The 14,473-nt window shown below is 42.5% G+C and overlaps 1 protein-coding gene and 1 long non-coding RNA gene across 2 annotated transcripts; both read left to right on the top strand.

The window, feature by feature from the left end:
* Positions 1-5,577: 5,577 nt before the first annotated feature.
* LOC134180786 (uncharacterized protein K02A2.6-like) lies at positions 5,578-9,594 on the top strand. The gene has a single exon (XM_062647973.1). It carries the CDS (start codon positions 5,578-5,580, stop codon positions 9,592-9,594), a length of 4,017 nt encoding a protein of 1,338 aa, XP_062503957.1.
* Positions 9,595-13,515: 3,921 nt separating this feature from the next.
* LOC134181042 (uncharacterized) lies at positions 13,516-13,849 on the top strand. Its single transcript, XR_009970063.1, has 3 exons — positions 13,516-13,555; positions 13,626-13,748; positions 13,806-13,849. It is a non-coding gene; the product is annotated as an uncharacterized LOC134181042 (long non-coding RNA).
* The last annotated feature ends 624 nt before the right edge of the window (positions 13,850-14,473 follow it).

The following is a 14,473-nucleotide window of genomic DNA, read 5'->3' as shown; positions in this document are numbered from 1 at the left end:
AGTCGTCAGTTAATGTCGAGAATTGGAAGCTATGTATCTCGACTTAGGTATGTTGTGGGCTGTAGAAGGTGGTCACGAAAATATCAAGTGCCTGTGTCGTAATTGGGTGTCACCAATTTCGATCGATTCTTTTCCTGGGCAGCAAAAGGTGGTCATAAAAATATATTACAACAATGTCGTGAATGGGCGCTATCGACGTCGTCAAGGCTATGGTGCGTGCGCCATGTAAGAGTCACGAATCCATAGATCGACTGTGTCGCGATTACATTAGTGTGCCCACGAGACCGACCGGGCTATGACGTATGCGGCAGAAGAAGACCATGAATCTACCGTAAAACTATGTCTTGATTTGAGAACCACCGACGTCGAGCTCACTATGGTGAGTGCATGCTGCTAGCAAATTTCAAGAATTTATAGTTCGATGTGGTACGATTTGGGTGCTGAATCATTCAATGCCGACATGTCTCATGCCGCCAGGTAAGTATGCATTAGGATCGTGATTTTATGTTGTAGATGTGGCGCAACCTACCTCGAATGGGCTATGACAGGTGCTGAGGAGGGGAATCATGAAACATGATGCAATTGTGTGTCATGTGGCCCTCCATTGACTCAGATTGAGCAGACACACCCACACTATCACCAACATTTTTTATTAATTAATGAAATGTTCAGTCAACAAATTCATCATCGGCATAAAAACCGAAAGAGGAAACTGCACGGGGTACGTGCACCCTCAACTTTTTCAGCTGCTTGATATTTCAAGGAGAACAGACGTGAAAGTGACATGACATACACTTTAGTAGACTCGACCCAGTCTCTCTCCGCGGAGGATTGACAATCCGGGGAATGACGAGGGCGAGAAGAGAAGTACTGCAAGAGAGTCAATGACTTGCTAGCTACCATATTAGACAGATGACTCTTTCGCCTTGACTATTCTAACGCGCGCTAACACTCAAAACAGAGGTTCTCTCGCGGAGCCAAACCCTTTCCGCTGCGTCTTACTCTCTGGCAACGCGAGACTACTCCATCTATAATGTAGGATAGATGCATTAGACTCGTGATTAGTCTCACATAGGCGTAGGACGCTGTCCGACTGGTCTGTCCAGATGCTCAATAGCATCAAATTCCGTTTTACGGGTATAGCCGATCAAATTACATATAGGTGATTGTGGCATCACCTCGTGCAGCCAGACTATTACTATCCATACTTTGAAGTACTGAACTGCTAGGCTAACAGACCCAGATATAAATTATGTTGCCCTACCCATCTACTAGCGCGTGCAACGTTGTCCAACCAATTAGCCCACGTTTGGCCGGACGAGTCACTTTTTGCTTCCTACGCCCCTGTCTCACGTTAATTTTTTCTTTTTTAGCAGAAAAAATTTTTTCTAACGATTGTTTATCCGGTGACAAGCTTAATTAATAAATTAATTATAATGAACCCGCTAGTTACGAGTTTGGAAATTACCAACCATAACTAGAAACTATTTTGCTAAAACATGAAATTTTTATTTATCTGTCAACTGCTACTAAAGCTGCAGCAGTTCTTGACGAAGTCACAGCTGAAGAAAAAGGATTCGAACAAATCCATTTGCGCAGCTCAGCAATGGAGGTGCAAGACGTGTTTAAATCAATTTAGAAGGCTTGTACCTGATGTCTATTTCCGGTCGACAACCGGTTTCGGGTCAGTCACCATCCGACCGACTCTTCGCCATTTCAATCACGTCACTCTCTCTCGTCCCACCATGTTCAAGAATGTCAGAAATAGTGCTCTAACGCACGAATACTCAACCGAGGCTGGTCGCAAGGCTCCATTCCCAAGCACCGAACACTTACATAATTCCTATCCAAGTCTCATTGCGTTGTTCTCCAACTCGTCGACGACTCGTTCGTCGTCCACCTCCACACCGCGTTTCTTTAGTCTGAAACGTCAGCTACGTCGTTCTTCTCGGCCGGAATTGACGAAGGCCGCGCACGATAACGACAACGCGGCTCTGAGGTTAGTGTCGTGTGTTTGTTGCTTCGATTCAGTGCGGGAGAGCTAGAAAGCAAACGTACTTAAGCGTAAGACCAGCTTCCGGTAGTCTGTGGTCGACTGTTCGTCGCATCTGGCTACATGTGTTGTATTCCTAGTTCTTGCGCCTTATTAGCGCTTCAAACGTCTAGTAGCCAAGTAATCTGACATTCATCGAGGTGTCGTGACTTGTCAGCTCCGGGATGACATTGTGGGCACTCTTACGTGATTGTTCGTCTTTTAGTGTCAGCTATGTAACACTTCTGGTGTCGTGTACTCTACACCCTCGTAGAGCGACTGCTAAAGTCGGTGCGTGGCGAGACATCATTGCAAGGCGAATGGGAAAGAGTCACACACGCCGACGCTCATTGATGTGATAATCATACGGAATGAAGCGTGGAGCTGTTGCCAAAAGGAGGGAGAGATCGTGAGTGTGGGCGGAACGATAGTGTGGCGTTTCGATGAGATAATGAACGCGTGATAATACGAGATAGCATTTCTAGTCAGGCGTGAACGACGACCAAGATGACGTTCTTTTGTAGTAGTGATTTTATCACCTATTACTCGGTATTTTAGGAAATTGCAGATTTGGGGAATCTAGATTCAGTATAGAATTGCATGAGATATTTTTTTTCTTATTTTGGCCTGTCTTTTTATTGTTATCTCTTGTCCGTTTTGATGCATGGTTGTGAAATGCTAGACACATGATTGCATGGTCAATCAGTGACATGCATCTGTACTCACATGACCATGAATGTATCTAGTGTAAGAGATCATTCCTTAGTACACAATTATTGTCACTTATTGTTTATTAGGCAGTGACTTCTCCATATACCAGTGATCAGACTTTATCCTTCACTATTAGTATCGTGTAACTATGTGTGAATCCATACAAGCATGAAACAAGGCTAGCGGGGTGTTTGTGATTACTAAACCGTTTGGTTTCCAGACTGCAGAAGTAGATAACATTCAATACTGCACATTTCTAGATGACTGGAAACATTTGATTGAGCAAAATAACTCACCCATCTTTGTTTGTCTATCCTAATTTGTACTGAAATACCTAAATGCAATAAAGCTTCACCAATTACTGTTTCTAGGTCTGGTATTGATATTTATCAACCCCAACTGATCAAATGCAGAAAGACTGTCACAGAATCACCTCGTCTATCAAGAGCTGTATGTATCCATAAGTGTTGAACTTATTTAATTGTCTATTTCGATGCTTGATGGTGTTATTCCTGCACTAAAATAGTCAAGCTATCTAAGACAGAATGGATTTAGTCTAGGCAGTGAAGTCTTCGTGATGCATACTTAGTATTATGTTATGCAGCCGTAATGGAAACTTGAAATTTACAAAGAAGTTCACTCTAATCAAGAGCACTGTAGAGTATTCTCCTTGACATATTGCAGTCTGTACAACAGTTTAGGTTAGACCATGGTGTGTTGGTGGTGTGGGTGTTAGCTCTGTTCTGTCGCCTTTGTAATTCCATGTGACTTCCATGTGACGCTTATTCATTGTTATGTGCAGCTAGATGGAGGAAGAAGTGCTGCAGTCTATGACACTTTAGAGGGTTGAGTGTGGGCGGTGTAGAGAACAGGTATCAAATATAATGTGACATTGAGGATCTGTTGCATGTCCTCTGCTCGGTTGTCATGGAGTCTTTATTTTGGCGGTAGTTAGTGCTGTGTGCAAGCTGGTCCGGGCAGTTTATGCAGAATGTGGCACTTGGAATTGTAAGGTTTCGATTATGGTTATTGCTTATGCCCATGTAGCTCCGGTTTTAGTTCACTGCATTTCCAATCTTTTCTTTTCAACTCCAATTCTTTTTGCTGTAGGTCTACGTTAATTTGTTAACGAGTGTGTGTATTTCCATTTCTACTTGTACCTGTGACAAGCTTATGAAAATTGGTTTAGGCAAACATGTACTTGTCAGGATTTATTAATAGAGAGAATTCTCTGACAACATTGCACTTGTTAAGAATTCTCAGCATGCATCAGTCTGACACCTTTGTTTATTCACTGTGCCTACAGAGCTGGCAACAGCACCTGTATACCCAGACTTTGCAGTGCCGGCAGCCACGTGACATATTGTTGTAGCTCTGTGCAGCACCTAGCAAGTCGATTGGTTTATATTCTACTACTAATGATTTTGAGTAATAACTTTTTTAAAATTTTGCTTTCGAAAAATAATAGGATAACTGAAAAAACGTTTTGGTTATTGAAAAGTTTCAGTCGTCAGGTCTTTTGATTTCTGCACATGCGCATGAAACATTATAATATCGCTGCTGGACTAAAGTGTGCAGCTCAAGATGTCAATTCGGTGGAAAAGCAAGCAACCAAAATGCCATTACCACTTTCCGTGCGATATACTGTTTCTGTGAAGATGCAATTAGTATAAACTCTAAATTTGTTGCAGCAGTATTGTGCTGAGTGTCGTTGAGAGATCAATCAATCTTTCCAGAGGACGAAGAAAATTCATATGTCATGTTGAACAGCCAAACAAGTCTACACCATTTTGTCTTTCACTGTTTGGATTATGAACAACTACCATGCATATGCACACCCACACACCGCCTACCCGATCAACAGCCACGTCTATGAATAGTGAAATAAGATCAACAAAAGTAATACGAAAGGAAGTCAAGATCAAGAGAATCTTGTACTTTCTACAACTGAGTTTGGACCGGTTGAAGAAGATAATGGAATCAGTTTGAAGAATTTCTATGTACTGTTCCACTACTTTATTGGCATTGCCAACAAGAGTTGAGAGTTGAGACAAATTTGTAGTGGCAGTAGCCTCAGCTGCCATACTGTCAAAAATCGGTGGGAGGAGGGTTTAGCAGCCGGTGTTACAGATAGTTTGTATAGAGGACGCGAGACTGCAATTAATATTTTTTATTATCCAAAGCGGTAGACTTTATTTCCATTGCTTGTGATGCACAGCAGTCTGAGTTTGAGGTGACTCCAAGGTTTGAGTATCTGCTGCCGTTGCCAGCACTGTACACACACACTGCTTGATTTCTCTGCCATTGAGGTCTACATCAGCAGCTATTTTGATGGCAAAGTCAAACTTTTATATTCGACTACTAGATCACCTTGGTACACTGTGTATGAAAGTTTCGTGTCAATTAAATAGTTTTGCATGAATTGAAGTGGCATAGTCTTGCTCGTCATCCTAAAGAACTGTTCACAGTACGAAGCTAGCGCGAGCATCCTGCGAGCGTCAACGTTACACTGTGTACATGTCGGAGTTCGTGACGCGCACACGACGCTCGCCTAGCTTCCATGACGCTTGAATAGAGAAAATTTTTAATTGAGCGTCCTATCCAGAAGTATCCCAACGTCCGATGAAAGTACGTGCACATTGTCAATAGAATGTCAGTCAGAGCTACTGAACGTATCCAGGATATTCTATTCGTTCGCATTGACATGTAATGTAATTAGATTCACTATCCCGTATGTGTAATCGGAAATAGATCAGAACGATTCTGACTGTCACGAAGTGCACAGCTGTAACCGTTATCTTACATGGTGTCAGGAGGAAAGAACCGACAACAGCATGGCAGAAGGACTGAAACCGCCTCAAGCATTCACAACCACACTGGAAGCAGCCAAAGAATGGCCACAGTGGCGGGACCATTTTACATTCTACATGACAGCAACAAAGAAGGACAAAGAAGACGAGAAAACGAAAGTCGCAATACTACTCACGGCAATGGGAGGGGAAGCCATCTCCGTCTACCGAACATTCACTTGGGCCGCAGACGGCGACGAGGACAAACTGGACTGCGTCATTAGAGCGTTCAACAACTACTTCAAGCCTAAAAGTAATGAAATCTACGAAAGATTCCTGTTCCTGCAGAGGAAACAACAACCGAATGAGCCCTTCGACAGCTTCTACACAGATTTGCTGCGCCTGGTGGAAACCTGCGGATATCACCAAGAGGAGAAAACGAAGATCATCCGGGACCAGATTGTAATCAATATCACCGCAGACAACGTCCGCGAGAAACTGTTGGCAGAATCTGACCTAACCCTAACCAAAGCTGTAGACATGTGCAGGTCAATGGAAGCGACAACCCGTTACATTGCCAGTATGACATCAACCGCCACAGCCTTGAAAGAATGCGTCACCGACGCGGCGGCGGTACACATGGTGAAAGCCATGAAGCAGCGCCCTTGCCACTACTGCGCGACAAACCACAAACCAAAAAACTGCCCAGCATGGGGAAAACAATGCAAATATTGCGGCATTATGAATCACACGGCGGAAGCATGCAAAAAGGCAGAAAAGGACAGACTAGCCCGACGACAAACAACAAAGGAGACGGCCAATGCGATATCGCCACAACGAGCCACACCAGACACACCAGAGAACGAGGAGAGAGACCATTTCGCTTACTGCACCGGTACCACGACACAAACCAGTAAAACAAAGGCTAAAGTCTGGAACATAATACTGGACATAGGAGGGAGAGGTTTGAAAGCCAAAATCGACACAGGTGCAACGTGCAACATACTGCCATTCACTGCTTACCGCGTCCTCTGTGCTAGCCCTCCCACGCCAACAGAAGTTCAGCTAACAGCATACGGAGGAACAAAATTAGATGTCTGTGGGAAAACAACCATGGAGGCAACATTTCAAGGAGTCACCCGCAGGATGGAATTCATCATAGTACGAGAGAACGTGGAGACGCTCATAGGATTGCCTTCCATCACTGACTTGGGACTAATACAACAGACCCTAGCAGTGGATGCAACAGGGGACACACCCACAGCTATATCAGAGTTCAAAGATGTCTTTAAAGGACTGGGACGACTACCAGGAGAGTACAGCATCAAACTAAAGACAAATGCACAACCAGTCATCCAACCAGCTAGAAGAGTTCCATTTAGGTACAGACAGGAACTGAAGTCACAACTGGATGAAATGGAGAAACAAGGCATCATAGCCAAAGTAACAGAGGCTACTAATTGGGTCAGTCCCATAGTCCTTGTAACAAAGCCAGGTAAAGACAAACTAAGGATATGCATTGATCCAGGAGCGTTGAACAAGGCTATACAAAGGGAGCACTATCAATTGAAAACACCCGAAGAGATATTCGGCACGTTGGCAGGCTCACAATATTTCTCAACCCTAGATGCTACATCTGGTTTTCTACAGATTGCCCTAGACAAGGAAAGTAGCTACTTGACAACAGTGGCAACTCCTTTTGGGCGCTACCGGTATTGCCGACTACCTTTCGGAATCAGCTCTGCCCTAGAAGTGTTTCACAGAATAGTGACAGAATCCTTTGCAGACATACCTGGGGTACACACCTATGTGGATGACATCCTTGTATCAGGCTGTAGCGTAGAGGAGCACGACAAACGCCTTCAGATGGTCCTCGAAAGGTGTAGGGAGCTGAACCTTAGACTCAACCGATCCAAATGCCAGTTCAGAAAGACTGAATTAAAGTATCTGGGACATGTGCTTACATCAGAAGGGATAAAACCTGACCCAGAAAAAGTCGAGGCCATTGAGCAATTCCCAAAGCCACAGTCCAAGACAGATGTTTCAAGACTCCTGGGCCTGGTTACATATTTGTCGAAATTTTGTCCTACTTTGGCTGAGACAGCCAGCCCACTGCGACAGCTAACACAGCAGGAGACTGCATGGGTGTGGGACTCCGTTCACGACCGCACCCTACAGCATGTGAAAGATCTAGTGACAAAGGCCCCAGTACTACGACTTTTTGATCCAGCATTACCAGTGAGACTAACTGTGGACGCATCACAACATGGGTTGGGAGCAGCTGTTATTCAAGAGAGGCACCCAGTAGAATACGCGTCAAGAACAATGTCCAGCATACAACAGAAATATGCACAAATAGAGAAGGAAATGCTTGCCATCCAGTTTGGACTAACAAGATTCCATCAGTATGTGTATGGACAAGATGTCATAGTGGAGACTGACCACAAGCCACTACTTGGAATACTGAAAAAGCCCCTTGCTGAAGTCAGTCCTAGGCTTCAGAGAATGCGCCTACGATGTCTCAAATACAACTACACGCTAGACCACCATTCCGGGAAAGAAATGGTCCTGGCCGATTCTCTGAGCAGAATGCCATCTACAACACCCTATACAGACTATGATGAACTAACAGAAGAGCAAATCGACTCCGTCACAGAGCAAATCATTCCCACACCACTTGGACGTGAAAGATGTACGGAAGCGACCAGACAAGACCCTACAATGCAGGCACTCATCACTTACATACACACAGGATGGCCACCTACAAGGAGGAGTGTCCCGGGTCCAATCAAACCGTACTGGAATGTGAGACACGACCTAACAGAGAAAGACGGCATAGTCCTCAAAGGAAGCCAAGCTGTCGTCCCTGTGACAATGCGCAAAACGGTGATGAACAGTATACATGAGGGACACTATGGAATAGTGAAGTGTATAGAAAGGGCCAAGACGTCAGTGTACTGGCCTGGCTACACCAATGAAATACATGACATGGTAGCGAGTTGCAGCAAATGCCAAGAAAATCGAAGCCAGAACCCAAAGCCAGACACTAAACCTCATGATGTTCCACACTACCCCTACCAGAAAGTGGGAACAGACTTGTTTGAACTACAAGGGGAACATTACCTACTTACCATCGATTACTACAGCAAATGGGTGACCATAGATCACCTCCAGTCAACGAAAGCAGCTGATGTGATAACTATCCTAGACAAGCATTTTGCCAATTTTGGAATACCAGAAACAATATTCTCGGACAACGGGCCACAATACGCCAACGAAGAATTTCGCAAGTTCTCCAGGAAGCTGGGATTTCAACACACCACATCCAGTCCAGGCTACCCAGCCAGCAATGGCCAAGCGGAAAGAGGTGTCCAAACAGTCAAGAAAATGATGGCCAAGATGTTGGAGGAGGGCCGTACAATCAATGACGCTCTAAGAGTCCTTAGAAACACACCAATAGGAGGAGACCTGCCTACTCCTGCCATCCTGCTACAGGGGAGACACCTCCGAACCCAACTAACAATAAATACTGAGACTCTGGTTCCACATAACATGGATGCAGACAAGACCAGACAAAAACTAATCGCCCACCAATCCCAATATGCGTTCTATGGAGCCACAGCAAACACAACGAACTCACCTCTGCTTCCTGATGAAAGCGTAAGGACAATGAGAGGAAAAAAATGGGTACCAGCAAAAGTCATTGGACACCACACAGAGCCCCAATCCTACATCCTCAGACTAGCAAATGGACGGACAGTGAGAAGAACTAGAACACACATAAACAGGACAACAGAAGTGTGGGATGACAACACAATGTTCGCTAAGTACACTCCGACGGGACAACAAACAAACACCAGCCTGTCAGAAGGACAACCACCAAATCAACCTGAAGAGACAAACGTACTGCCAGACACGGAGATCAGATCTCCGAATACAGAAAGCCCTCCAAAATCTGCCAAGTCCCCAACTGCACCTGCAAGTCAACCTGCAGTCAAAACAACAAGGCTGGGGAGGATCTCAAGACCACCACGACGCCTACTGGAGGACTACACTACGTAAATAGCAACCATTGCTTGACACTGCACTTTTGAGTTGAAGCCACCCAGAGACAGATAGATGACATGTAATGTAATTAGATTCACTATCCCGTATGTGTAATCGGAAATAGATCAGAACGATTCTGACTGTCACGAAGTGCACAGCTGTAACCGTTATCTTACACGCATGGCTTTGATGGAAGTTTTCACTGACTGCGTGAGTGGTAATTTTCTGCCTTTGGCAAGTCCAGTAGAAGGACTACAAGGACTTACTGTGAAAGAAAAAGCTTGAAACAATGGCGCAACAACAACAAAAGCAAAACGTTGTAGTCCATATGTGTTGCGAGTACACACATGGCTACTTTGCAGCGCCACACCACTGTCAAATTACTCTTTGTGCGATGAACGCTAGTCAGACGCAATAATTTGTGAATCTCTGCCAGCGTCTTACCGTGAACTTGGCGTGATGCACAAATATTGTAAACAACATATACAGTCCGCGTCAAACAATTGACACATTTCAAGTTTACTTGTACTATTTATAGAAGGTTTTCTTGATTTGCTATTTACTAAGAAACCCGCGCCAAATTTTTCTCAAACAGCTAAAGTAGTCACAAAAGCTATTCCATAGTCTGCGCACCCGTCTATAGAAACCTTTTTCATTGCTAAAATGAGTCGTGAAAGACAACGCCGCGATATTGTTATTACACCGCTCCAGTACCAAGAAGCCATCAAAGATCTATCAACTTCTAACTGTTTCTCGCTGTATTGTGTACCGAAGCCTCAAGAGATTGAACACTGGAGAAGAAATAGAACGCAAAGCTTCCAGTGGAAGACCAAGAAAACTAGCAGAAAACCAGCGAACAGCATTAATCAACATGACACAACATGGAACAACAAAGTCAGCAAAAATCCCTGCTATCAACTGGCAGCGCAGAAAGGAGTTGACGTCAGTACTTCCACCAACAGAAGAAAAATTCATGATGCAGGCTCTCGGTACACTTTACTGAGATAAATTCCGCTCAAAAAAGAGACGTGTAGACTGGTGCTCTGACCATGCAGCTGATGACTGGAGCAAAACAATTTTCCCAGATGAGACCACTTTTCAGCTGTACCGCAATAACGTCCATGTTTGGATTCCAGCAGCTGTTGAACCAGTCAATCCGCTTCCTCGTCATGGCCTCAAAATCCACGCAAGGGGTAGGATAGGCTCGCGCGGAACAACTGTTTTGAAAACGTTCAAGACAAACATGACAGCCGCCATTTATATCGACATTCTGGCACAGTGTCTTCTTGAATCGGCTGATACATTTTACCCAGACGAATGGCGCCTTCAACTTGACAATGTTCCTACGCACACAACTCGTCAAAATCAGCGATGGCTGCAAGACAATGGGGTCACGGTTCTCGATTGGCCCTCTAACTCACCAGATCTTGCGTCAATACAAAACCTCTGAGCGATCATTAAGCGACGTGTTGAGCTTCGTAAGCCTCAAAACGTGTACAAACTTGAAGACGCAATGCAGGCGGAGTGGCAGTTGCTCACGCTATGTGATCTGTCGCCATACGTCGAACGCTTTTCGAGCCGAATGCGCCTTTGAGTAGATAGCGGGGAATGCTATCAGATAATGAAAGGATAACACAAGCTACTGATGCGCACTTACGTGTTTCCAAAAGTTTAGCAAACCTACGAGCATAAACAATACTTCTCTTCTAGCTAGAGAACGTACTAACGCGAATACGGATGCGCTTCTGCTCACGTTACTCATCGCCACGTTTCCAAGCGTAAATGTGTCAAGAGTTATGACGCGGACTTTACGTATATGAAACATCGCCAATGAAAGCATCAGATTACTCAGAAATTATAGTTACAAGAACACATTGAACACACGGTTTATTAATTAAACTATGGACTTTTACAAATTGTTAACACTATAAACTTTTATGCGAAGGTCCTTCAGTTGACTAGATAAACCACATTGTTGAGTGGCATGAATTCAAATCTCGTAACATGTTCAACATTACAAGTAAGTAAGAGTTCATTTTTGATAGATCAGTATCTTTTATAGTAGACATGAGAGATATTCTTTTCTAAATGTGTTTGAGACCTTGAAACAGAGAAATGGATTTGAAAGATAGGTTAGGCTAGGATACTAAAAAATGTAGCATGTTACCTAAGACATTTTGCCAAATGTTGGAGGACATTCGTTGACGGTCATTTTTAAGTAGAAAACCTGCAGGTAAAGTCTAAAGTTGAAAACTTTATGTCTTACCTGTCTTACATTTTAGCTCTTATCAGTCTTGTTAAATGCTTCAAAGTAAGCGGAAAACTTGAAAAGAGTGCAAATTTACTGGAGGAGGCAGTTACTATCAGACGGTCTTGCTACTCACCCTTCATCCCAAATTGGCATCTGATATGAAATAATAAGGAATTAATGATAGAAATACGTATTTTTATTATCATGGAATATGTTTAGTTCTCGGGTACCATTCAAAGGCGTACGACCTTCTGGACAGAAAAGAGGAAACATTGCAACTCGCAATGAAAGCTTATGAGATAGCAACCGTGTCGTTGCCGCCGTCACATCTTATTTCGACGTATTGTGTAAGTACAACAGTCTCTTGCTATACTATTATAAGTAAGATTTTCGGGCAAGATGTGTTGATAACATGCATAAGGACACGACTCATTGTGTTAGCCATTGTGGACATAAGCTTGACGGTCAATATGCTTTCGAATCATGTATTATTTTGCTTGCGTTATCTTCTTGCATATCGTACAATGATTTCTATTTTCTTGTGTAATACAAACTGCTGAATTAAGGTTTAGATAGTTGAAATGTGTAATGATTATTTCTATTTAACTACCACGCTGACGTTAGCATATATGCGCATTTTATCGCAATTAAATCAACTGCACCAAGTCAAACACTCCCCAACTGCCACGTTCTTGACGTTCTTATTCGCACTGACAACACATCTAACGTATGTGTCTTTCTCTAAGCTGAATTGGACGTTACCGTAACAGATGAAGTTAGACAGTGTTTTTAGTCTAGTATGACCGTGAGACGAAATGCATATTGTCAGATTACGTATTTTACGCGTATGCTTTCACTGCATCTTCTGGGAAATCAAGCGTATTGAGATCGCAGTGAGCACCGATTATGTGCATTGTTAATTGAAGATAACAATGCTACTATATATGCGTCAACCCACATCCAATTAAACAGCTTTAGCTTTGCAGTAGTTTTATACATTGGTCTGAGCGCATTAGCAACGGTTACACAGCACTATAAAAAGACCTAACTGCAATACATACATACATACATATATATATATATATATATATATATATATATATATATATATATATATATATATATATATTGCTTTTGTTGTCATGGCACTGCGTTATATTACGTGCCAGTGCCACAATTAAATAGTGCTTGAGATCGACACAAGTCCGTGTGTGCGAGTATGAATTTTTAATCGTGTGCACAATCTACTTTATGACTTTATACACGGTACACTTGATAAACTGAAAAATGCACTACTGAATAATAATAATTTTCTCACAATCATTGAATAAAGTTTTCGACAGCAAAGTCTTCTGTAAAATTTTTGTAACCAAATAATGCCTGCATCTTCCAATGTTACAGATATGAAAGTTTTGGGAAACTGCTTTTGATCACGAGGAAACTACGATGAAGCCATATTGTGAAATGAAAAAGCTCGGCAATTTTATCTAAAAACAAGATTGTTCGCCTGATTGAGACGCTGACGTTGCTAAAAGTTAGTTTACATTTTGTATTTATGTTAGCTGATTTGGATTGTGGCTAATCGTATTTATAATCTCGATTTGTTTTTCTTGTCTCTCGACTATGACGAGAAAGAGTGTAGGAAAGAATCCATTGAGCTGTGTCTGGAAGACATAGAAATGGAACGAAAGCACATTTTTCCAAATCGTACCTTTATTGCTATTCGTAAGATGATATATTCTCAAACTTTGTATTGTATGTTACAAATGTCTGCTTGCAATGTGAATGTGTGCAGGTTTGATGCGATTAGGTTTGTATGAAATCAAGACCGCAAGACTAGAAGAGTCTGTGACTCACTTGGAAACTGCCTTGTCGTGTTTGCTAGACAAACTACCTACTAGTCATTACACAGCAGATTGTGCGTTGATTTCTTTTTCTCGTTCGTTTTCTGTGCGGTCTGATTGTATGTTTGCAGGTTATTTTTACCTTACTACGTTATTCCTTGCCAAGAAAGTAGCATACAAAGCCAGTCTACATGCAAAGAAATATCTTGAGATACGAAAGACGATTTATCCAGTTGGTCACAGAAAGATCAGTGAAGGTGAGAAACATGCATACATTCAGTCTTCATTGAACGATTACTCCTATTTCTATTTTTCTAGGCGAGTGTCTAAAGCAAGACGTTAGAGAGCTGATTGAAGATGCTAGTGACTGACATAATATTGGTACTTTGCTGATTGTGTGTTGCTGTTTGCTTGTGTTCTTTTTAAAATTGATGGAATTGGTTTGTATGACGCACACAAACTATAGCAATGTCTCGATAGTATTGGAAATTGCACCTTATCAAAGCTAACATTTATAAAAATTTTCCAATTTGTTGTTTTAGTGAGAATAATATATGCGATAAATATAGTAATACTGGTAAATGATGAGATTCACAAAGCCTATTTACGTTAGCGATAAAATCGTTATTGGTTAGATAGTTTGATCCCTAGTGAATTGATGCAGACCAATTCATATTACTACACCTTCCAGAAGCATATTGTTGTATCGATGTTGGTTTGTTTGTTAAGTTACGCTCAAATATTTCAGAAGATGGAAATAAGGCTCAAATAGATAGAAAATTGTTCAGAAGGATATATT

The sequence above is a fragment of the Corticium candelabrum genome, chromosome 6, assembly GCF_963422355.1.
Source record: "Corticium candelabrum chromosome 6, ooCorCand1.1, whole genome shotgun sequence".
NCBI classification, from domain to species: domain Eukaryota; kingdom Metazoa; phylum Porifera; class Homoscleromorpha; order Homosclerophorida; family Plakinidae; genus Corticium; species Corticium candelabrum.
Note: the sequence above shows the minus strand (reverse complement) of the source record. Positions and strands in the feature narration are given on the sequence as shown.